The following is a 23,181-nucleotide window of genomic DNA, read 5'->3' on the forward strand; positions in this document are numbered from 1 at the left end:
GCGATTTGCTGTGTTTTGTGCAAACTCATTGAAATTTTCTTTAATAAATATGCAACTTTTGTGTATAGCACTTGGATGAACGTTTCTTAATGTTTTTCAGACTTTGTATTTGGAAAAAAAAAACACTGCAAAGGTGAGATTATCTGTTTAATAAACAAAGTCCCATGTACATATAAAGAACTCCATTTTTGTGGCTTAATACAAACAATAGATTCGAAATCCTACATTAATTTTATTTTTTTTTACTTGGAAACCAGTAGTGTTAAAAACTGATTGTTGCCTTACAAATCAGGAAATCACAGGTTTTAGTTACAGATTTAGATAAAACATGATTTTCTACTTTCCATGTGTTAAAATTGTTAGGGTAAAACAAGGCTATGATGAATATGCTTCACAGTATAGCATTTCATATTTTAAAATGGTTGTCTGCTAACTATCCACTTTAAACATGTCACAGAATTCATTGAAAACATTGCATTGATATAAAAACACTATGTAACTAAAAACATTAAGGCACAAAGGACGGTGAAGTGTTAAATGTTAAAGTCTATTGCACTGTCTGTTCTGCAAAAATGTGGCTGGTACCGTTCATAAATCATTCTGTAGAGAGTGTGTAGTTTTGCCTTAAAAAAAAAAATGTAATTTACATCAGATCACCATCTAATCAGTGCAAATTCAATCGTATTCATACACAGCAGTCAAATTTAGTCTCTTTTTATCAAAAACAGATGTTGCATCATAATAGACTGGCCCTTTCTTAAACGTAACCTTCTGGGCTCTATTTGTTACATGTATTGTCAAGAATACAAAATCATTGTGCTGATGCACATTTCATGTTACTCGATTAAATAGATGATTGTGGTATAACAATATTGGTTCCTGCAATCAAGTTGTCATCTTTTCCATCAATTAAAGGATCCCATTGATTGAAGTCTCTGTCCATATCTAGAAAAAAAAGAGATACGTTAGATATTGCAAAAACAAGTATATGGTATTACACACAGTACTGATTATTTTGGGGGGGGGGGTAACAAGGCTGCAAAGGTTTGATAAAAAAATTGTGAAAACAGTAACATTGTGACATTTTATTACAATTTTAAGTAACGTTTTTGTATTTTAATATATTTAAAAAAAAAATTGGAGATGCAAAGCTGAATTTTCACAACCATTACTCAAGTCTTCAGTGTCACATGAGCCTTCAGGTATTCTAATATGCTGATTTTGTGCTCACGGAACACTTATCAGTGTTGAAAACAGTTGTGCTGCCTAATATTTTTTGTGGAAACAAAATTTTTTTATTTAGATTTTTTCATAAATGTCTAACTTCCAGTGAATTAGATGCGTTCTTCTTAAATGTGTTCATTTCTTTCTTCAAAAAAATCTGAAATCACACTTTTTAAAGGTAGTATGGAAGCCGTTTCCTCCACCAAATAAAAAAAATGTAAAAAGTAATTGCGACTTTTAATCTTACAATTCAGATTTTTTTTCTCATAATTTTAAAATATAAACTCGCAATTCTTAGAACATATCAGTATTTTTTTTTTCCTCAAAATTTGAATTATTTCTCGCAATTGTTTATATCATGCACTTCTGAGGGAAAAAAGTACAAAAATAAAAAAGTTTTTGCGACTTCTTGTATCACAATTCTGACTTTTTTTTTTTTTAGAATTACATGATACAAGCTTACAATTCTCCCCCCCCCAAAAAAATTACAAATTGTGAGAAAAAAAAAAAAAAAAAAAAAAAGGACACAACCTTTTTTATTTTTTATTCAGTGGCGGACACCGGCATCTAGAGCTGCACAATTCTGGATAAACTGAGAATCATGACTTATTTTTTGTCTCAGATAGAGATCACGATTCTCTCACGATTCTGAACTAAACAAAATAATGTGGCAAAATATTATTGCTGCAGTGTATTTACAAGTGTTTAATTAATTTGAATAAATTATTAAACCTTTTAATATATATGTATTCAAAATATAATATATTTAAAGGGGTCATCAGATGCTAAGTTCACTTTTACATGTTGTTTGAACATTAATGTGTGTTGGCAGTGTATGTACACATCTACTATAAAATGATAAAAATCCATGCCGTGGTTTTTCATTAATCTGTAAAAATAATATTCCCTTTTTCAAATCGAGCCATTCTCAGATGCCCGTCATTGCGCCGTCACACCGACAGAGGCCGCTCCCACGATATTGATTGACATGAGCTCTTACCTCAGATCAGTTGTAACAGTCCAACCTCCATGTTTTGATGCCGAAGCAGGGATGTCAGTTAGACAAAAATTGAGCGATTGAGGTGTTGTGTTGCTGGATGTAATAATGAACATAGTGGTTGTCATTTACTCCCGACATCTGAGTCGCTGAAGATGCAGTGGATTACGTTTGTTTGCGAAGGGAATGCGCCTCCCGATCTACATAAATGTGTCTATGTTCGCGCGAATCATTCGTGATACAGCTTCACTTACAGCAGAAGTGAGTATAAGGGGTTTTTTTATGAATCTTTGCGATCACCTTTCCTAATAATGTGCTAGTTAGCAAGTTTAGTGGCTAAATGCGGCTAAGTAAACAGGCTCGTCACTCCACGGAGAGAAGAGAGGGGCGGGGCGAGCAAAGCTCATTTGCATTTAAAGCAGCCTCGACCAGAATGAGATGATTTTTGCAGAGCTGATTTTGGCAAAGTAAAAAGGGTGTTATTTTACACTACCATTAAGAATGTTTAACCAAAGTATATCATTGACTTTTCATTAAGACCCTAAAGAATCATATCAACTTGTGGAAAATGGGCATCCGATGACCCCTTTAAATACACCAATTTTTATATTAAAATTATGAAAAAGTGGTTTGAATAAATGATTCAATGACTTACTTCACTTGTTTTATTACTGTATGAATACGCGTTTAAACAAATTTCTTGAACGAACAATTCATTCAATGACAAATACATTTTTTAACAGTCACTTCTCGCCACCTAGTGGCGAAACAATGCAATCAACACGTTATTTGAAACGCCAGTTTCTTTCAAAGGGCATTTAGTCTATTTTGATCCCTACCATAGACATCAATGTCTTACAATTATCACAGTATTTCTGTGATAATATGAATGACTAAGACGGTCATTTAAAAATGGGATTGCTTGAGTGTTTGAATCGATCTTTTAACGATTAACCTAAAAAGTAAAAGAGAGCTGATTTATACTAAAAAAGGTAAATAACTCACTTAAGTGGCGTTGAAGAAAAGCCAAAGTTGCTTTGTTGGAAAGATCCAAGGCTATGTGTGGATCGATATCTCCTTTTAGCTTCATGAGCCTTCCAATCCAGTTCCCAGTAAGAAACGTAAAATCTGGGAAGCTCTGATGGACTGTCCCTCTGCCAAAACACAGCACAGCACAATTAAATGAAGCACAGTTTTCAGAATGCATTACGACTAGATTTAAAAAGATAATAAATCATAAATAAATTACTGACTTGATGGTTATCATTTTTCTAGGAAAGATGGCAGAATCCAGCTTCTTCATGCGGATGATATTCCCAATCCACTGGAATTTTTCAGAGTTAATAAAAAAGATTGGCTGCTTCACTCCTGGGAAGATCTCCTCGTCCAGAGGAAACATCCAGGTGTCAAGTGCCACACCACACCTAGGAAGCAACAATGATGGCAGGTTGATTATTTTCTTGAATTAAACTACATTTTACTGTCATTAGTTCACAAAGTAAATGTGTTTTACTTTAATATGTTCAAGAAAAATCACTTCTGAATTTAACGCTAAAGTTTTTCTAAGATTATTCAAGACTATTGAGAGTGCACGACAAGACAGGAAATTTAAGGTCAGAGGTTTTCAAAAATGTCAGTGTGAATGATAAAATAAAAGCCAACCAAGCTAACTGAGTGCATCGTTTCTCAGACAGCCTGATAAAAGTTTTTTATCTACCCACAAGATCTTGTAACACGCAGTCTGTTGCAATATGTACAAGACATGCTAGTCAGCTCAAAACATACTTGAATTTGACATCTTTGCACAAACTTTCGATCACCGTCGCGCCTCCGAAGGAATGTCCCATAATTGCTATTCTACACAAGTCCATGGAGTTCTGAAATGCAGGAAGGCCCATTGTCATTAGCACTTCAGAATTGCGGAATATAATACAGCAGTTTATTATTTTATTGTTTGTACTGAATGTATTATTGCTTACCTCCATCGTTGACAAATCAAAGTCACACTGTAAGACGTTCTCCACAGACTTTCCTGAATTGATGTCAAAGAGAAGATCCAAGGCTCTGATGCATTCATCTGCTCTTTGCTTTACCTGAAACATAAAGGAAATTTGATTAATTTGCATGAAACACAGACAGTTCCTTCAAAGGTGCATTAGCCAAGGAATTTTGCACAAAAAATGTAAAGGTAATTTAACAGTCACTAACACTAATTATATAAAAGCATAATGATTATCGTTGGGGTTTCAAAGCCAAACAACACACCATAAAAAAGGTCCTGCAAATTCTAATGGGAACGACCAGCACAGAACAACTATGTTTTGGGTATCAGATGAGTAAGGTGATTTTCTCACTTGCTTATTTCTTAGAGGAAACTCGTTCTCGCCTGGTTTTAACGGCCTGTAGTACATCCAAACCTCCTCCAGATTATCAGACACAGGTTTGGCTATGTCACATGATGGATGCTTTTTTGTTCCTGGCTCAGTGTTTTCTTTGAAGTAAAAAGTTGCAGAGCCAGATTCATCCCTGAAATTAAAAAGACATTTTAGTGAATGAAAAATACACTAGACAAAATACAACACACTACATAGGTTTTATTAAATGAAATATTCATTTCATAACCAGAGGTGATCTTGGGATTTTTAACAAGAGTGAGGATATTTAATGTTTTATAGAAGCAAATTAAGTGGACCCCTTTCACAGACTGTGATGATTCATTTTTAATTGTAAATTTACCAAGCACTGTCAAAATGAGCATGTTAACGCAAATAATTTATTTTTCTAGTTTCACACTGTTAAAAATAGGGTGGCTACCTTACTCACAACGTCTGATTCTATCTCTTCTCTTCTTGACAAGAAGAGCTTATTTAGTAGCAGAATGTCTTTACGACCACATCAAATGGGAGACTTTTCAAACACACGCTCCAACTTCGCCTCAACTACAGGCGCTAGTCAATGTAGTGTTTGATAAATGTATTCAATTTCTGTATATTTCCTACTTCCTGTAGGGCACAGGTAAATAATGGGTTCATGTAAAGTCTGTTTTAGGTTCACTTAAATTAAAAGTTTTTTTTTAAAGTTTAATCAATTTTAAAATTGATAGATCTCAATTACACTGTAGTAATAAATGGCTATAGGCAATGGTTAAATATTAGGGGAAAAAAAGAACCATTTTCTAGAGACATCAGATCCAACATATTTTTTTTCTTATTTAAATGTACATTTATAACACTGTTCTTTCTCCGTTTTCTTACATTTGCATTAAATGACATAAAACTAGTACAAGTTAAGACTAACACTAATGCGAGAGTGCAATAATCACACTTTTTTTTCTGAAATTAATTGTGATTAATCACAGTTAATTTCAGAAATAATGTGCAAATAATTATGTTTTTTTTTTTTAATCGATTGACAGCACTAGTTTTTATCTTACATTGGCTTGAAACTACATAAAACTAGTTCAAGTTAACACTGATGCAAGAGTGTTTTCTAATACAAAGATTGAGGCAGTGATGGCAAATTTGACATCTGTTTCTATTTTAAACAATGTAATCTACATCTCAATATCTTTTCCTTTCTTGGAAAAATCATGGAAACACTCTTGTGGATTTTTTTCCCCTTTTGCTATTGGGGCAAAAACCCCTAATTAATCACATATTTTTTTTTTTATTTATCATGATTTATCACAATTAATTTCAGAAATAATGTGCAATTCATTTGTCAATTTTTTTTAATAGATTGACAGCACTAGTTTTTATTTACATATATATATTTTTTTAATTTAAATGTACATTTATAGCACTGTACTTTCTCTGTTTTCTTACATTGGTATTAAATTACATAAAACTAGTTCAAGTTAACATGATGCAAGAGTGTTTCTAATACAAAGACTGAGGCAGTGACTGCAAATTTGACATCTCCCTCTATTTTGAACAATGTAATCCATTTCTCAGTTTTTTCCCCTCTATTTAAAAAATCATGGAAATGCTGTTGTGGATTTTTTTTCTTTTGCTATTGGGGCAAAAAAAAAAAAAAAGCTAATTAATCGCACAGCTAATTTAAAAAATAATGTACGAATAATTAGTTAATTTTTTTTAATCGATTGACAGCACTAGTTTTTATTTACAAATATATTTTTCAATTTAAATGTACATTTATAGCATTGTACTTTCTCTGTTTTCTTACATTGGCATTAAATTGCACAGGCATTAAATTACTAAAACTAGTTCAAGTTAACAATGATGCAAGAGTGTTTCTAATACAAAAACTGAGGCAGTGATGTCAAATTTGACATCTGTCTATATTTTGATCTATGTAATTAATCTCGCAATATTTTTTCCTTTTTTGGAAAATCATGGAAACGCTATTGTGGAATTTTTTTCTTTTGCTTTTGGGGCATATGAGATAACATATCTGTTGTAGCTTCCGTTCACCACTATATAAGTTTACTCAACTGTGACAACCTGTGCTTCTAAAAACCCCGGAAATGTGAAAGGGTTCCATAGTAATCACTGTAGTAATAAAAACTGGTTACATTATTACTTATAAACTTATTAGTTGCAACACTACGAAGTATTTCCATTGTCCCATTTTGATTTTATAACCTGAAAGGCAGCGTTTAACCATTTCTGCTGTCCTGTGTTACGTTACGTGTCAGTCCACCAGTAAACACTGGTAAGAATGTGATGACCTAGTTCATACTATTGTTTGCATTCTTCTCACACACTTTGACTATTACAACATACAAAACCTTTTACCAGTGCAGTGCAAGGAGAGCAGTTGTAATCGTGTCAGTGGGCGGTTAGCAGCTATCTCTTATCTCAACATACTGGTACAGCTGCAAAGACAAAAAGCCTTTATAGCCAATAAAATCCACTAAAAGCAGGCACCTGTGCTCCACGGCTGCAACAATGAAGCCCTGTGAGGCTAATTCAACACATATGGCCGAATACAACGTCCTGAAAATACAACACACAAAAACACAGTGGCATTATAAAATACTGAATCAAGAATTGAGCTCATGTTTGTGCCTCAATCTTCAAAGCAGCCACACCTGAAAGCTCCAAGTCCATGAGAGAAAATAATAACAGGATATTTGCCATCTGGTTTAAACGACGCATTCCAGGCTGCTGGGATTTTACAAGACCCTAATGCAAACAAACATACATAAATGTCCATAGCATGACAACAGTGGCAACCAGTGTCGTAACCACATCTCAAAATAACAGATATGTTGAGGAAGTGGCATAGTTAGCTGACATTTTCAAAGTGCACGGCATTTAATAACCAAAAATGCTAACCAAAGAGGTAGTTGAAAATTCTTTCACTTAGCGCTCTGTTCATCTTCATAAAGTCTGCGAGGCCATTGAAATACTCCCTGCACGGGACCCAGTCTGGCAGATGAGGATTCTCGGATGCTTGGCACGGATAGTAGAGTCTCAAGAACGTACCCTTGAAGAAATATAAATACATTTCGTAAACCTGCTGATGACAAACAGACAGTTAACGTACACACAATTCAAGTGCACACTTACCTGTACTGTGTGGCCCACCATCAAGTCTGTGCATCCCACTTCGTGGGGTCCTTTTCCTGGTGGGATACTCAGAGTGTTGTTGTGCCCGCCTGAATTACCCATTGCGAAAATAGCCAACCACTTCCACCTAGGAACAAACTTCAAACCTGAAAAACAAGATAACCACAATAGTGTTGTATCAGAGAATGACATGTTACGACATTTTCAAACAAGTTTGCCTACTCACTGTGCCTGACAACTTCTAGTTAACTCAGGGCTTGTTAATAACCACATTTTCGTGTATTAGTCATACGCATAACACTTATTAGAGAAGTAGCTCATGTGAGCTCATTGTGCTTGTCAGTGTAATAATGAATGTTCACACTGTTATGGTTTACATGAATACAGTACAAAAAGAAGTTAAAGCAATGGTCTGACAATATGAAAAATATGCAAAATCTTTATGAAAATCAGTAATGAGATGGGAAGTGGCTGTCAATAGAGAAACCAGTGACAACTACCAGCTTTTGTTTACTGCTAGCATAACGTTACTAGCCACTACTATGGCAAAATCTCAAACAGCTTTTAAAACTCATTTCTCATGACTTACCCGACGTTGACTTTGACCATTCATATATCTTCTTGACCAGAGTCAGCTGAACTAACGTTAGTCTGCCGACAAAATACATCAACGTTAGCAGGGCTGCATAGAGTCTCAACTTAGCAGGCGGAGCCTCATCCTGACCGCGACTCGACACATGTGATCCTGCTGAATTTAGATTAGTGTGGAAAATGTTTTGATTTGTTTCTCAAAGTGTTCGTGAACAGATCTATTAAGTGAATGACTCGTCCAAAGAACGATTCGTATTGAATTCTCATGTCTGCTGTGTTGCTTTTAATGACGGACAGCACCGCCAGCCAGTAGCGTTCCAGTGCGGGCTGTGAAGCAGCATTTCATTTGTTGGACTTACTGAACGAACACGCCCACTTCCCCTTTACTGAACAAATCAGTTCAGTTCATCTTGTTCAGCGTCACGTCGTTCGCTCAGTTCATCACGCGAGTCAGTTCCGACTTTTTAATAAAGCCCTGCGTCCCAGTGTGCATACTATCCACCCTAGTATAGAAAATGACTACTATCACACAGAATTTAGGATGGATAGTATGCACATTGGGATGTAGGCAAGGACTAATAAGGTTTCGGTTACGAACGACTCTTTGTTTTGTAATGATTCATTTGAGTCAATCAGGGCAAATGAACGAATCTGAATGAATCTTAACCGAATTTGAACGGAGCCGATTCAAAAGATTCGAGTCGCTTTTGATGAATCAAAAAACAATACAGCAGCTCATGTATGAAACTACAGTAAACAAACTATTCTAATAAGGTTAAGAATAGGGCATACAAGTTTAAATAGCTGCTTAAGTTTAATAGGAAAACACCAGACAGGGTTATGTATACATTGTGGAGAAGTGGAAAATGTAAACCTACTCTTGAGTACACTGAAAAAAGGAAAGAACTAGAGAAGGCAACTAAGAATGGATTGAGCTTAAAAAACCTATTGAATCTGCCTGGCACACAATCTATAATTAAGGCAGCTGTGATCTTTCTGAAAGAAACTCAGCTTGCAAACAAGCTTTTTTTTTATTTTATTTTTATTTTATTTTTACAGTAGCATATACACACACCTGCTGATAAAAAAACAAAAACAAAAAAACAATCCAACACAGAAACCATCACATAAATTCCAATGGTTACCACTGCAAATACCATTACAAATATTACAAACCATTAACTTTTAACCACTGAAACCATTCAAAAATGGTTTTATGTGGTGTGTTTTGCGACTCCATTAGGATGTAGTGGTTTTAACAAGCCACCAATAGAAGGCGACCAATTAGGAACCCACAAGGTCCGTTATAACCAGTAAAACCATTACAAATTCTGTAATGTGTCTATTGTATTTTTTCCAGCAGTGACCTCAGTCCAGAAGATGGCGGTAATGTACCTCGTTAAGGCTAGACGGGATACAGCTTGTGTATCAGTCATGCTGATACAGTCATGCTGAACATTAATAATTACTGTATTTGCATTATTGTAAGGTGTACGTGCAGACAGCCGCAAACTGCCAATAAAAAAACACAGAAGAACTACTGTATACATCACGTGTTAACTGTTAATCGATCCATTAAAAGTAATGTATTACAATATTGAGTTACTCCCTTAAAAAAGTAACTTGTCACGTTACTTACGTTACGTTTTTATGGAAAGTAATGCGTTACTTTACTTTTGTGTTACTTTTTAAATCTGGGCAGGGCTTGCTTGTTTGTTTTTAATATAAAAAGTTATATTTTTGGCAAATGTAAAAGCCTTTTTACACCAAAAGCCTTAGGCTTTGAGAAAAGTAAATTGACGTCTGTACAGTAGACTGCAGAAGAAAAAATGTCAATACTTCAGCAATAAAAAAAAAGGAAAACAAATGTTAGATTATCTTGAGTCATTTTTGCTTATTAGTACGGTTGAATTGGATCATCGAAGGTCGGCAGCAAAGACATCGGTTAATAAAATGGGATTGAATGTATAAAGGATGTATTATTTAACATATTTAATTATTGCAGGTTTGCTTCATATTCTGAGATGAATTTCACTGTTTTTATTCATTTTGAGGAATCTGTTTTTTGTGAGTAAGATGAATTAATGTATGTTCACATACTAGAACTAACATCTCACTCCCGATTTCTCTCAACATGAGGAAAGCAGAGCTTTTATTAATAAATGGGGTGAAAAGTAACTGGCGTTACTTATTTGAAAAAGTAACTAGATATTTTCTTGTCAATTAAAAAGTAAGGCGTTACTTTACCAGTTACTTGGAAAAAGTAATAATATTACGTAACTCGCGTTACTTGTAATGCATTACCCCCAACACTGGATTTATCTAATATGTATTCTGTTGTCTGCACTTTCTAAATTTCCCAGTTCTTTTTTATTTTCATTCAGCACATCTTAATTAGAAACATGTACTACAATAAGAATTGCGTGAGCTGTTATATAACATGTTGGACTGCACTGGGTTGTATACGCTCTGTAAACAGCATATCATTTACTAACACTGCATTATGGGAGACACGTGTTCCTTGGGTTATAAAAATACTGTCAGTAGTGAGATACTTCAAAGCCATTACTCTAATAAATATGGTCAAAGGTTAAAGTTCTCTTTATATCATTTAAGCAATGACAATTTCTTACACTTCACATATTGTCAGGATGCTTTTACCGAAGCTGCTCATCTTTACAGTGCTGGCTGCAGCACTTCATGCGGTGAGTGAAATGATTTTCTGTATTTATAAACCTTAATAATATGATACTTACACAGGCTTTGGTCCCTATTAAATGCCATTTCTAAATGCATTTTACCTTATTCCTTCCATGGCTTTCAGATTCCAATTTCAACTCGTATTCATGGTAACATTCATGTTTTTAATCAATTACTGTAAATAACACATTTTTATATAATTCATCTGAATAGTTATATAACACTATTTCTTCTACAGAGGTTGAAGATGAACCCAATTTTAACCCTTTCATCAATCTTGGTAATCTAAATCAACTTTTATATTTTACATTACAAAAAAAGCACAATTTTAATTCTACTGTATATTCAAAGAAAATGGAAAAGTTCATTATCACTAAAATGTTACTTTTAACTTGTCAGGAGCAAAAACCCAGCTGATTGAGGGAGATATTGCCATACCTGTAAGTGCACAATCAATGTTAAATATATACATTTTGCATGTGCTGAAATCTTATGCACCAATATATATTGTTGATTTTAAAAATGTATTAAAATCTATATCTTTTTACAGCCTGGTCGCATTGGTCTTATTGACACAACGTACAGATGGAAGTTCCCTATTCCATACATTCTGTCTGACAGCCTAGGTAGGTGATTTTTAATTGCTTATTAAATCAAATACAAAAATTTTATGATGATGATTTTCTTCATGCATATTTTCTTATTACACAGACCTTAATGCAAAAGGTGCTATTCATCAGGCATTTGAAATGTACCGTCTAAAGTCATGTGTTGATTTCAAACCCTACGAGGGCGAGAAGACATTCATCAAATTTGAAAAGATAGACGGGTATGTGTGAAGCCAGATATTGCAAAAATTATTTCTGTTATCAGCATATTAATGTTGAGCATAAGCAGGTTCATACAGAATTTTGCCCCTAAATCAGTTCATCAGACAACACCTATCTTATATAATAAAACACTTATCTTATGTAATATATATATAATAAAACAATGGTAATCATACTAATATGACTTTGGAATTGCTTGCAGGTGCTGGTCTTATGTTGGAGATCTACAGAATGGGCAGGTGCTTTCTCTGGGGCCTGGTTGTGACCACAAGGCTGTGATTGAGCATGAACTGCTGCACGCCCTGGGCTTTTACCATATGCAGTCTCGCCAGGACCGAGATGACTATGTGAAGATCTGGCTAGATCAGGTCACTGAAGGTTTGTTAATTTGTTGTCGTTTGCGTAGTTTAATATTCATTACTGAATCTTGAGTATGAGCTTAATGTCACACAATGTTTTGTTTTCTAGGCATGGAGCACAACTTCAACAAATATGATGATAGTTTTGTCACAGATCTAAATACTCCATATGACTATGAATCTGTCATGCATTATCGCCCATTTGCTTTCAACAAAGACCCTAATATTCCTACCATCACCACCAACATCCCAGAGTTCTTCAACATCATAGGGCAATACCTGGACTTTAGTGAGATGGATGTTGTTAGACTGAATCGAATGTACAACTGCTGTAGGTCAATGATATTAATGTAATACAATGTGAATTTATAAGTATAATTATTAATATAAGAATATACACACTTATTTATTTATTTTCTGCTTTTCGTCAGCCTCTTCTCTTACCCTGCTGGACCAGTGTACTTTTGAAAACATAAACATTTGTGGGATGATACAGAGTTCAACTGACGATGCTGACTGGGTCCATCTTAAAAGCTCAGAGGATCATACGCTCAGTGGACAATGCAGAGGTTACAAAACTCAGTCACCTGAAATGTAGAATTTCCAAGTTTGACCAATTTAAATAACATTTTTGCTTTGTGATTTTTAGATTTAGGATATACTATGCACTTTGACACCTCTACTGGAAATGCAGAGCAATCTGCTCTCCTCGAGTCCCGCATCCTGTACCCTAAGAGGAAGACACAATGCCTCCAGTTTTTCTACAAAATGACAGGGAGTGTAAAGGATAGGCTAGTAATTTGGTCTAAAACAGATGATGGAACAGGAACCGTGCGTACATTGAAGAAACTCCACACAATCTGGGGTAATTGTTTCCTTTTTTGAACTACAAGTAAAGTAAAGCCTACACTCTTAAAAAATAAGGGTTATTTATTGGCATCTGTGGTTCCTTGAAGAACCATTAACATCAATGGAACCTTTACATTGCTTCTTTATAGCAAAAAAGATTCTTTAAAGGTCCACTGAAGTGCTTTGAGACACTCAGCATAATTCTATGTCTTGATGTATTTTTAGCTGAAACAGGAAGACAGGACAGGACAAATCGAGCAGTCCTGTACCCTTTTTTAATAGCCAATAGCGTTTAATTTATATCACAGCTTGGGCCAGAGCCAGTGTTGTCAAGTCTGTGGAACCATGGAATTGGGCTACTTTAACACTGTTGCCACAGGTTGTTTTTCATGTCCGCGGGTTAAAGCGACCCCATTAATGTGATATTTATCCCCTGAAATCTGAATTTGACCAGGGGAACCCCATAAAAAGTATTTTACCTCTTAAAATGTGATTTTTAACTGGGGACCCCCCTCAAAACACGATTGGGCTAGTTTTGAGTAGCAGTTGGGTGGGTCTTGTTGTGAAAACCTGGCAACCCTGGCCAAAGCCATTCTTGGAACAGTTGCATTTGACAGCATATGACAGCCATAATCTCATCCATATAGCTATAAATTATAGCATTCTGTGCAGAATTTAAATGGGTTTGATACATTTTGTGGTCTGCGTTGATTCACGCATATGATCTGCTCTGTAATATCGTGTGTCTGGACTGGAACAGACTGTAGGCACGCTGTATCATTCGCCCCAATGGAAAGCATATTTACACTGTCATCCCCTATATAGTGCACTACGTGCCATTTACCATACAGAAAATACATATTCTGTGAACAAGTGATTTAAGCCGCAGCTTCAGCGTCTGTTTATAATGTAGGGTGTGAGACACTTCGGATTCTAGAGAGTATTTGATTGGACAGAAAGTTTGATGAGAAGCTGAAGTGCAGGTTGATGTCATCAAAATCATTGAACCATATTGGCGAAAGTTATAGACTGTAAGTTTTAAATAGTTATATCTTGTAAAAGCTAATTTTGAGCACATTAGCTTATAGATAACCTTAAGGCTAACATATCATACTGAAATCCAAAAAAACTTCAATTTTGATTTCATGGGGACTTTAAAACTTTTTTAAAAACCCATTGAAGTTGCATCTGAAATTGCCTGCTGAATAGTGGGTGCTACATTTAGTTTGAATGTAGTAAATAGTAAGCCATCTAAGTATTTTTACTTACTGTTTTATGAATACAATGAATTTAGACATACTACTTGGCTTCAACTACTGTTTTATTATGCCTTAAATGATTCCTTACGTAATCGTTTATCATAAAATAAATGTGGTGATAACAAAATATTTTCCTCCCCCATGCAGCTGATGAAGACAAAACATGGAAGATTGCTCATGTGCCTTTGCAAATAGGGGCAAAATTCCGCTATGCATTTCAGGCAGTAAGAGGAGACCCCACTAGCTCTACAGGTGGAATTTTTATCGATGACATCAGCCTGACAGAAACGCTCTGCCCTGCTGCTGTCTGGCGCATCCAGAACTTCTCAAGAATCCTGGAAACTGCAGACTACAACACCGTGCTGAACAGCCCTCGTTTCTACAGCCCTGAGGGTTACGGTTTTGGCGTTCAAGTACGACCACTGTCTGGTTACTCTGATTACACAGGCGAATACACTGGTTTGTACTTCCATCTGGCCAGTGGTGACAATGACATTGTGATGCAGTGGCCTGCTGTGAACCGCCAGGCCACCATAGTGGTGATGGACCAGGATCCAGACATTAAGCTGAGGATGTCCTCAGCTCGGAGCCTCACTACTGACATGAGCACAGGTATGTCCTGACGGTTATGATGACTTGTGACTAAAGTTAAAAAAAGGAAAAAAACATTCTTTTTGTCTTCCTAGCCGACGGAGGCAAACTAATATGGGACAATCCAAAAAATGTTGGGACCTTTGACCCAAGTTGCCAGTGCTATCGAGGAGATTCAATGGGATGGAGGACTTTCATAAAACACTACGACTTACGCAGACGGAATTACCTGAAAAACGATGACCTCATTATCTTTGTTGACTTTGAGGGTATGTTACACTGACTAACACATTCTGTCTTTGAGATTAATACTGTAATTTTCTAATGGTTTGGTTGTATGTGTCTCTTTGAAGACTTGACAAGCCTGATAAACAGTGAAGTTCCAGTTGCACCAAAGGTTTGAGGCCAATTCGTCTGCTCAGTTATGGTAAATATAGCAGTTTTTATTCTTTTAGATGAAAAGCACTCACAAAGTACTTGTTGGTTTAAAGGGAAAGTTCACCCAAAAATAAAAATTCTGTCATTAATTACCCTCATGTCGTTCCAAACCTGTAACCCGTTCCTCTTTGGGAACACAAATTAAGACATTTTTGATGAAATCCAAGAGCTTTCTGACTCTGCACAGACAGCAACATAACTGACACGTTCAAGGCCCGAAAGGTAGTAAGGACATTGATAAAACAGTCCATGTGACATCAGTGGCGCAACTTTAATATTATGAAGCTGATGCACTGCGTTCTGACGTAGAATGTCCATCTTTCTTAGTTCATTATCTGTATTTTCTGGTTCTCTCATGGTACTCTTGTGAACACGCGTTGAAGACTGACACGAAAGAGAAGAAATTGTTGAATAAAGTCGTTATTTTAGATTCTTCACACACAAAAAGTATTCTTGTAGTTTTATAAACTAAGGTTGAACCACTGAAGTCACATTAACTATTGTAATGATGTCCTTACTACCTTTCTGGGCCTTGAATGTGTCAGTTGCGTTGCTGCCTATGCAAGATCAAAAAGTTCTTTTTCATCAAAAATATCTTAATTTGTGCTCTAAAGATGAACAAAGGTATTACAGGTTTGGAACGACATGAGAGTGAATAATTAATGACAGAATTTTCATTTTTGGGTGAATTATATCTTTAACTACCACACTTTTTGATCCACCAATAATCCATTTGGAAAATCACTTGTTTGATAAATGACATGCAGTATGAAACATTTATGAGAGAATTTACTTTTTTATGTCTTGTTACAGGTGTCAGATTCTGAAAAGTCTGAAGAGAGAAATCTTTGTGCAATGTGGGGAATGCCATTTAAATATTATTAAATTGTATACAATTTTAAAGTATGTCATACTGTGCTACAACACTGTTTGGTGTACTCGGTCTGTTTTTAAACATTCTCAATAAAGTCTTTAATTACACTCCTTTGCCAAACTGTCATTTTAATGCAGTGAATAGTAAATGTTTTGTTACATATTGCACTGGTATCTGAAGTGATATACCTACATGCAGTTGAACCTTGTAGTTTTCTCTGTGTTCAAATGTGATATTTTCTTAATCTTATCTAAAATCACCCTGAGATGTTTCAGGGCTGAGGTTATATTCATCTCCATATCTTGGCCTGCAGTAAACCTCCCCTATTTTCACTTCAAGTTTGCAAATCAAATATCAAAAAGTCCATTTACATATAGGCCTTTGCACTTTAAACAAAAACTGTTTTTCATACATTTCAAGCATAATAAATGTTTTTCCTAATAGTCCAATACATTTTGTGCAGATGCTATGAGCGAGTCCCTTTATGTCATTGTAACCCTAACCATTCTGACCGAACTCCTGATACTGCTGACATAAAGAAGGATACAGATAAATTAGATAAAAAAGAGAGAGATAAAGGATAAAGAAGAGCTGATACAAGCAGTATACAGACACTTCACTGTACACATGACAGGCCACAAATTAACACCAACCACGTGTGCCACTTCACCTGGTAATTGTCTATGGTTTTCAAGATCAAAGTACTACTTCAGCTCTGACTTCACTGGTATGTTTGTATAAGTGCGCTAAACTCTGTTCTCATCTCCTGGTGTTAACATGGACTCAATGTGGAGAATCATTCCCTTCATAGTACTTCTCACGCTCAAGGTATTTCAAACTTCATTATTATTTCTTTTATTTTTTATGAAAAACACATTTTGAACGAAGGTAAACACAACCTACGTTAATATGCTAATCTAATCTATAATCAATCTATCTTGCAGGCGCATGCCCTTCCAACGCAATATGGTACAATATTTTGGACATTTTAATGATAAACATTCTCTATAGTACTTAAAGAGACTAACAGATATTAATACTTTATTAAATGTTAGGTGAGGATGCAGATGCAGGTGAACTACGGGAGGACATTATTGAAATCAATTTAGGTCAGTAAAAATGCCATAAACTTTCATCCTTGCAGAATCTGCAAATTATTAGAGGGATCATACAAAACGCATGTTATTTTTTATTTAGTACTGACCTGATTAAGATATATTTACAAATAGTCCACAAGAGAAAATAATAGCTGAATTTGTAAAAATTACCCTGAAGTCAACTTTATGAAGTTTACATACGCTTGATTCTTAATACTATGCTGTTACCTGAATGATGTTTTTTTTGTTTAGTGATATGTGTTCATGAGTCCCTTCTTTGTCCTGAACAGTTAAACTGCCTGCTGTTCTTCAGAAAAATCCTTGCATTTTGTTTGATCCCTCTTATTTTGGTAAAATAATTTACATTTTGCAAATTCTGCAAGGTGTATGTAAACTTTTGACTTCAACTGTACATTGTATTTGTCAGTTCAAAAGATAACATCTAAGTTTAATTTGTACAGATTCCCAAAGAGATTTGTTTGAAGGAGATATTGCTGGAGATGTAAGTCTTTCCTTTTAAAACAAAAATCCATTGTTCAAATCTCTGTTGCCTTTTGTTTTTATGTTATCCTAATTACCACTCAATCTCATTATCACTATTTTGATCATTCCTGAAATGAAATCTTATCTCCCAGCCACGAAGAAATGCAATATTAGATGAAAAAGCGAGATGGAAATTTCCCATTCCATATATCCTCACAGACAGTTTGGGTGAGATTATTTTCTATAACAGCAAATGCTCACAAGAAACTGATTTCCAAGATGAGAAAATTCATAAAGCGTTACTTGTTTAGATCTTAATGCAAAAGGAGTGATCCTTCAAGCATTTGAAATGTATCGTCTTAAATCTTGTGTGGACTTTAAGCACTATGAAGGAGAAAGCACCTACATTTCTTTCACAAAGCTGGATGGGTAAGTAAAATTCAACCTTTTCTAATATGTCAGGAAAGTTGGAATATTCATAACATCACATTTCTCATTGTTTCAGATGTTGGTCATTTGTGGGAGATCTAAAGAAGGGGCAAAACATCTCCATAGGGGACAGATGTGACACAAAGGCCATTGTAGAACATGAACTTCTCCACGCACTGGGTTTCTACCACGAGCAGTCTCGTTCAGACAGGGATGACTATGTTCAAATCTTGTGGGATCAGATTATTCCAGGTTATTTGCATGTTATAATAACCTCTCCTTTCATACTTTGGTTGCTTATTATAGCTCATGCTAATTTGCTTATTGCATTGCATTGCAAAATTATTGGGAAGGATGCAATAAAAATGTAATGCCACTATTCTATTGTCACTCACATTTGTGCAGGAAAGGAGCACAATTTCAAAAAGTATGATGATGATTTCATAACCGACTTAAACACGCCCTATGATTACGAGTCCATTATGCACTACAGGCCACTGTCTTTCAACAAGCACCCTGATATTCCCACCATAACCACCACCATCCCTGCCTTCAATAACATTATAGGACAGCGCTTAGACTTCAGCGCTCTTGATCTGCAAAGACTGAATCGCATGTATGAATGCAGTAAGTTACAAAATGCAACAGCTACAGCTTACAAACACGAACACATTTCCTGCATATCTGAAAAGCAAATAAAACATAAACATTCCATACTTGCAGTTTTGTAATGTTGACTTGATTTCTTTCAGCTGCACCCCTCACTCTCCTGGATCAATGTGCCTTTGAGCAGATTAACATTTGTGGAATGATTCAATATGATGAGGATGACGCTGACTGGGTTCAGACTTTAAGCTCTACAGATCTAAAAGACCACACACTTGGAGGACAATGCAGAGGTAAGAAGAGAATATTTTAGTTGAAATTACTTAAATTCACTTAAAAGTATAAAGCATTGTCAGGGCTCAACAATAAGAACTTTACATGAATTCATGGTGTAAAATATAACAGATATTTTAAAATAATTTTCTAGTCTCTAACCAACATTTCTAAGACTGTCACAACTCTTTTTTAAATTCTCTTTTGTATTAGCAAACTAGCTTTTAATTATTTATATTTAAATAAACAGTGTGACAACAATATTCAACTTATTAAAACTCCAAATGTTTTTTGGAGCCATTTGCATAAACAATATGATTAATTGTTATTAGATGCAGGCTATTATATGAAGTTTGACACTGCTAACAAAGCTGAGGGACACAGTGCTTTGTTGGAGTCAAGGATTCTTTACCCCAAGAGGAACCAGCAGTGCCTTGAGTTTTTCTACAAGATGAGTGGAGACCCTGGAGACCAGCTCATCATTTGGGTCAGAAGGGATGATGGGTCGGGAAATGTTCGCAAAGTCAGCAAAGTTCACACAATCACAGGTCAGTTTATATATATATATATTTATATGTGTGTGTGTGTCTATGTAACACGATATGTAGACCTTGTAGCCCTGCTCCTTTTCAGCACTGCGCTCATTGTCTTCTGTCTTCCGATTTGCATTTCCACAGCATGAAGGTAAGATCGTACGGATTCATGAGTAAAATAAAATGTTCGTTTAAAAATCTTCCCAGATATTTATATGACTTTGAACATTTCAGTGCTTTTGATAACTTTCGTTAGCTTTACAACAGGTAAATCCACTTCACCAGCTAGGCTAATTGATTGCAGTGCCATAGAAATATAGTACTGCAAAAGCGGAAGTTCAAAGACAACTTTCTAAAGATGGCTACGCACTTGTTGGCACATAAGGTCTTTACTATATAGCAAATCTCAACCGCCTGTTTTTTTTTTTGTAAATTATTAATTATAGACAAACTACTCAAATGTCTTTTCTGATATCACCAACACAATATAGATTATATATTAAATACTGTTTGTCTTTTTGATTTCTTCAGGGGATGGGGACCAGTCATGGAAAATTGCACACGTCACTCTTAATATTGAGGAAAAGTTTCGGTACTTCTTCCAGGGCATTGTTGGCTCCAACAAAACATCAGGAGAGATCTTTATAGATGACATTACTCTGACTGAAACATCATGTCCAAATGCTGTCTGGAGGATTCAGAACTTCACCAACCTCCTTAATACTGTCCCACACAGTGAAAGAGTTCAGAGTCCCCGTTTTTACAATTCTGAGGGTTATGCTTACGGAATTAATGTTTATCCAAACGGCAGGAAAAACTCATCTGAAGAGTATGTTGGGTTCACATTTCACCTCCTCAGCGGTGAGAATGATGCAGTATTAGAATGGCCTGCAGAGAATCGGCAAGTCACTATTACAGTTATGGATCAAAATCCAGACACAACACTTCAAATGTCTAACAGCAGAAGCTTCACCACTGGTGCGTCTATCTATCTATCTATCTATCTATCTATCTATCTATCTATCTATCATATTTCACTTTGATTTCACTTTCCGCACTTAAAGATATATGATTTCTGAATGATTTAATTGAACCTATTGAATCACTCACTTAGATGCTGACTCGCGGTGGAGTAAACCATCTACATTTGAAGAATGGGACGAAAGTTGCTTATGCTACAAAGGTCCAGAGCTTGGCTGGGGCACATTCATCTCACATGATCAGCTTCGCAGGAGGGACTTCCTCAAGAATGACGACCTGATCATCACTGTTAATTTTGATGGTGAGAATCTTTTTGAATGGCGATGTCAGAAAATCTGAATATTAGGGCTGGGCAAAAAATATTGATTTCTCGATTTTAATCAATGCTGATTTTTACGAAAACTATATTGATTCTTAGATCCCAAGAATAAATTAGTCTAGCCTGTTGTCAGTTAATGAATGGAACATTGTAGCGCACCTCCCATCCAATAAATAGCAATAAGCCTTGTGCTTTGTTGCTTTTAATATAAAACAAAGTCTCCGATTTCTACAGATCACTGTAGTTCAAGAGAATCGGCAGCACGAAGCGCATGTGAACTGATCTCATCCGTTTTAATACTGGTTACAGCATGAAATAAATATGAATGAATATCAGAAAGTATGTTAAACGAAAGAGTATGTTACTGAACTTACTGAAATCCGTATCCTGTCTCATTTAATCATTCAATCTGTGTTTCAACCGCAGTATAACAGCAATTTACCTCAGAAATAAAAAACAAACTTTAGAGAGCAGTATTTTGCTAAATAAATGCACCACATAATATAATCATAATTTTATTTAATTAGTTATTAGTTATTTAATGTTTAATTTATGTTTAAATAAATCCTTAATAAAAAGTTTTTATGACAGCCACCATTTAAATGTTTATATTTTAAAAAAATGAATTGGAGTAGAAATATTTCAATATTTTAAAAAACATGATAGAGCATAATTTAATTGTTTTTGTATACAAATCATTTAATTTTAACATTTAATATTATAGTACCGTAGTACCAACTGTCTCTCGTGTATATTTTGGATGGATTACACTCTTAAAAATAAAGGTTCTTTATTGGCATTGATGGTTCCATGAAGAACCTTGAACATCCATGTAACCTTTCAGATGGAGAAAAGTTGAAAAAGGTTCTTTAGATTTTTTAAATGTTCTTCAAAGTGCTTTTTTTGGGGAACCAAAAAATGGTTCTTCTATGGCATCACCACAAAAACACCCCTTTGGAGCCTTTATTTTTAGGAGTGTAGTTAATTTTTTTTCCTTGAGAAAATCTGGCTTGTACTGTACCTGATATATATCCAAAATTAAATCAAACCAAATTGAATCAAATTGGAAGTTGAATCAAATCGCAAGCTTGCGAATCAGAATTCAGTCAAATTGAATTTGTGTCAAAACCCAGTCCTGCTGAATATTGTGCGAAACTGTTTCACCCATCCCCATAATTAGTACTGTATATTTACAACTATTTTAATATTTTGACTATTTTGCTAAATACATTTGCTAACTATTTAAAGTGTGTTTTTTTACAACCAGATTTGGCACATCTTTTAAAATCAGAAGTTCCAATCAAACCCAACCTCTTAAGCAACCCCCAACCAATAGAAGAAAGCTATGACAGACCAAAAGTCCGGCAGCCACGAGCGTTCAGTGACCCATGTCAGCCAAACCCCTGCCGTAATGGAGGAGTGTGCGTTGTACATCAGGAGAAAGCAACTTGCAGGTTAGTGCACCTAAATCTGTTCCACTAGGGCTGCATGAGTTGCACTCTCAATGCCTGGTTGCATGCCATACAATTTCATTGTGGCGACCCTTAATACGAGAGCCGAAAGAGAAAGAGCTTGTTGTTTAAGAATAAAAAATTGCTTGTGTTTCTGCAGATGTGCCTCCGGACAGGCCGTTGTGTACACAGGAGACACCTGTGAGAAACAACATATTGATGGAGGAATTCTGGGGGTTCTGATCGGTGGTGCTGCAGGAACTATGGCTCTCACTGTCGCCATTATCGCTGTGATCTACAGGCAGAACTAAACATATTTGACATCACTCTTTGATAAGCAAAGTATTTTATTGATGAATCATTTTACAATAAACATCTTTATTAACAATCTCATCTCCTTATTTTCCATATCCCTTCACAAGAAACAAGGAAACAGGTCTAACAGGAGAGAAAACAAACAAACAAAAAATATTTGTCAAGCTCAAGAAGCATGCTTAATATGTGTTAAAATAACTTTGGTTCTTCAGATATTTTGTCAGAATTACTAAATAGTACATAGAAGTTGATGTCATAGTGTTTTGCAAAATAGAAGCAGAGCTAAAACTAATCAGCTTACAACTAAGTTAAGTGACCACTGTTTTTACATCGCATGTAGAGAGAGAGTGTTAAATAAAAGACAACAACAATCAGGGTAGAAAACTACAGATTATTGCTACATATTTACAGCAGCACGTTCTTTTAAAAACACAAACATGAACATCTA

General features: G+C 35.4%; 3 protein-coding genes across 3 annotated transcripts; 2 read left to right on the top strand and 1 right to left on the bottom strand.

Moving 5' to 3' along the window:
- Positions 1-134: 134 nt before the first annotated feature.
- Positions 135-8,624, bottom strand: pla2g7 (phospholipase A2, group VII (platelet-activating factor acetylhydrolase, plasma)). Its single transcript, XM_051138838.1, has 11 exons — positions 8,345-8,624; positions 7,756-7,901; positions 7,522-7,672; positions 7,275-7,368; positions 7,111-7,179; positions 4,576-4,747; positions 4,201-4,314; positions 4,007-4,098; positions 3,475-3,645; positions 3,227-3,375; positions 135-945 (listed from the first exon to the last, which is right to left on the bottom strand). Exons 1-11 carry the CDS (start codon positions 8,421-8,423, stop codon positions 845-847), a joined length of 1,338 nt encoding a protein of 445 aa, XP_050994795.1. The 5' UTR covers positions 8,424-8,624; the 3' UTR covers positions 135-844.
- Positions 8,625-10,928: 2,304 nt separating this feature from the next.
- Positions 10,929-16,353, top strand: mep1a.1 (meprin A, alpha (PABA peptide hydrolase), tandem duplicate 1). The gene is made up of 14 exons (XM_051137878.1): positions 10,929-11,051; positions 11,171-11,195; positions 11,285-11,326; positions 11,446-11,486; positions 11,597-11,672; positions 11,758-11,875; positions 12,079-12,254; positions 12,345-12,566; positions 12,667-12,804; positions 12,885-13,100; positions 14,491-14,955; positions 15,030-15,203; positions 15,288-15,361; positions 16,186-16,353. Exons 1-13 carry the CDS (start codon positions 10,965-10,967, stop codon positions 15,335-15,337), a joined length of 1,830 nt encoding a protein of 609 aa, XP_050993835.1. The 5' UTR covers positions 10,929-10,964; the 3' UTR covers positions 15,338-15,361; positions 16,186-16,353.
- Positions 16,354-16,959: 606 nt separating this feature from the next.
- On the top strand, positions 16,960-22,739 carry mep1a.2 (meprin A, alpha (PABA peptide hydrolase), tandem duplicate 2). The gene is made up of 14 exons (XM_051137751.1): positions 16,960-17,074; positions 17,191-17,215; positions 17,302-17,355; positions 17,805-17,845; positions 17,979-18,054; positions 18,138-18,255; positions 18,332-18,507; positions 18,661-18,882; positions 19,008-19,154; positions 19,467-19,682; positions 20,199-20,645; positions 20,782-20,949; positions 22,235-22,421; positions 22,579-22,739. The coding sequence occupies exons 1-14, from the start codon at positions 17,024-17,026 to the stop codon at positions 22,727-22,729; spliced, it is 2,079 nt and encodes a 692-aa protein (XP_050993708.1). The 5' UTR covers positions 16,960-17,023; the 3' UTR covers positions 22,730-22,739.
- The last annotated feature ends 442 nt before the right edge of the window (positions 22,740-23,181 follow it).

Source organism: Labeo rohita, chromosome 20 (genome assembly GCF_022985175.1).
Source record: "Labeo rohita strain BAU-BD-2019 chromosome 20, IGBB_LRoh.1.0, whole genome shotgun sequence".
NCBI classification, from domain to species: domain Eukaryota; kingdom Metazoa; phylum Chordata; class Actinopteri; order Cypriniformes; family Cyprinidae; genus Labeo; species Labeo rohita.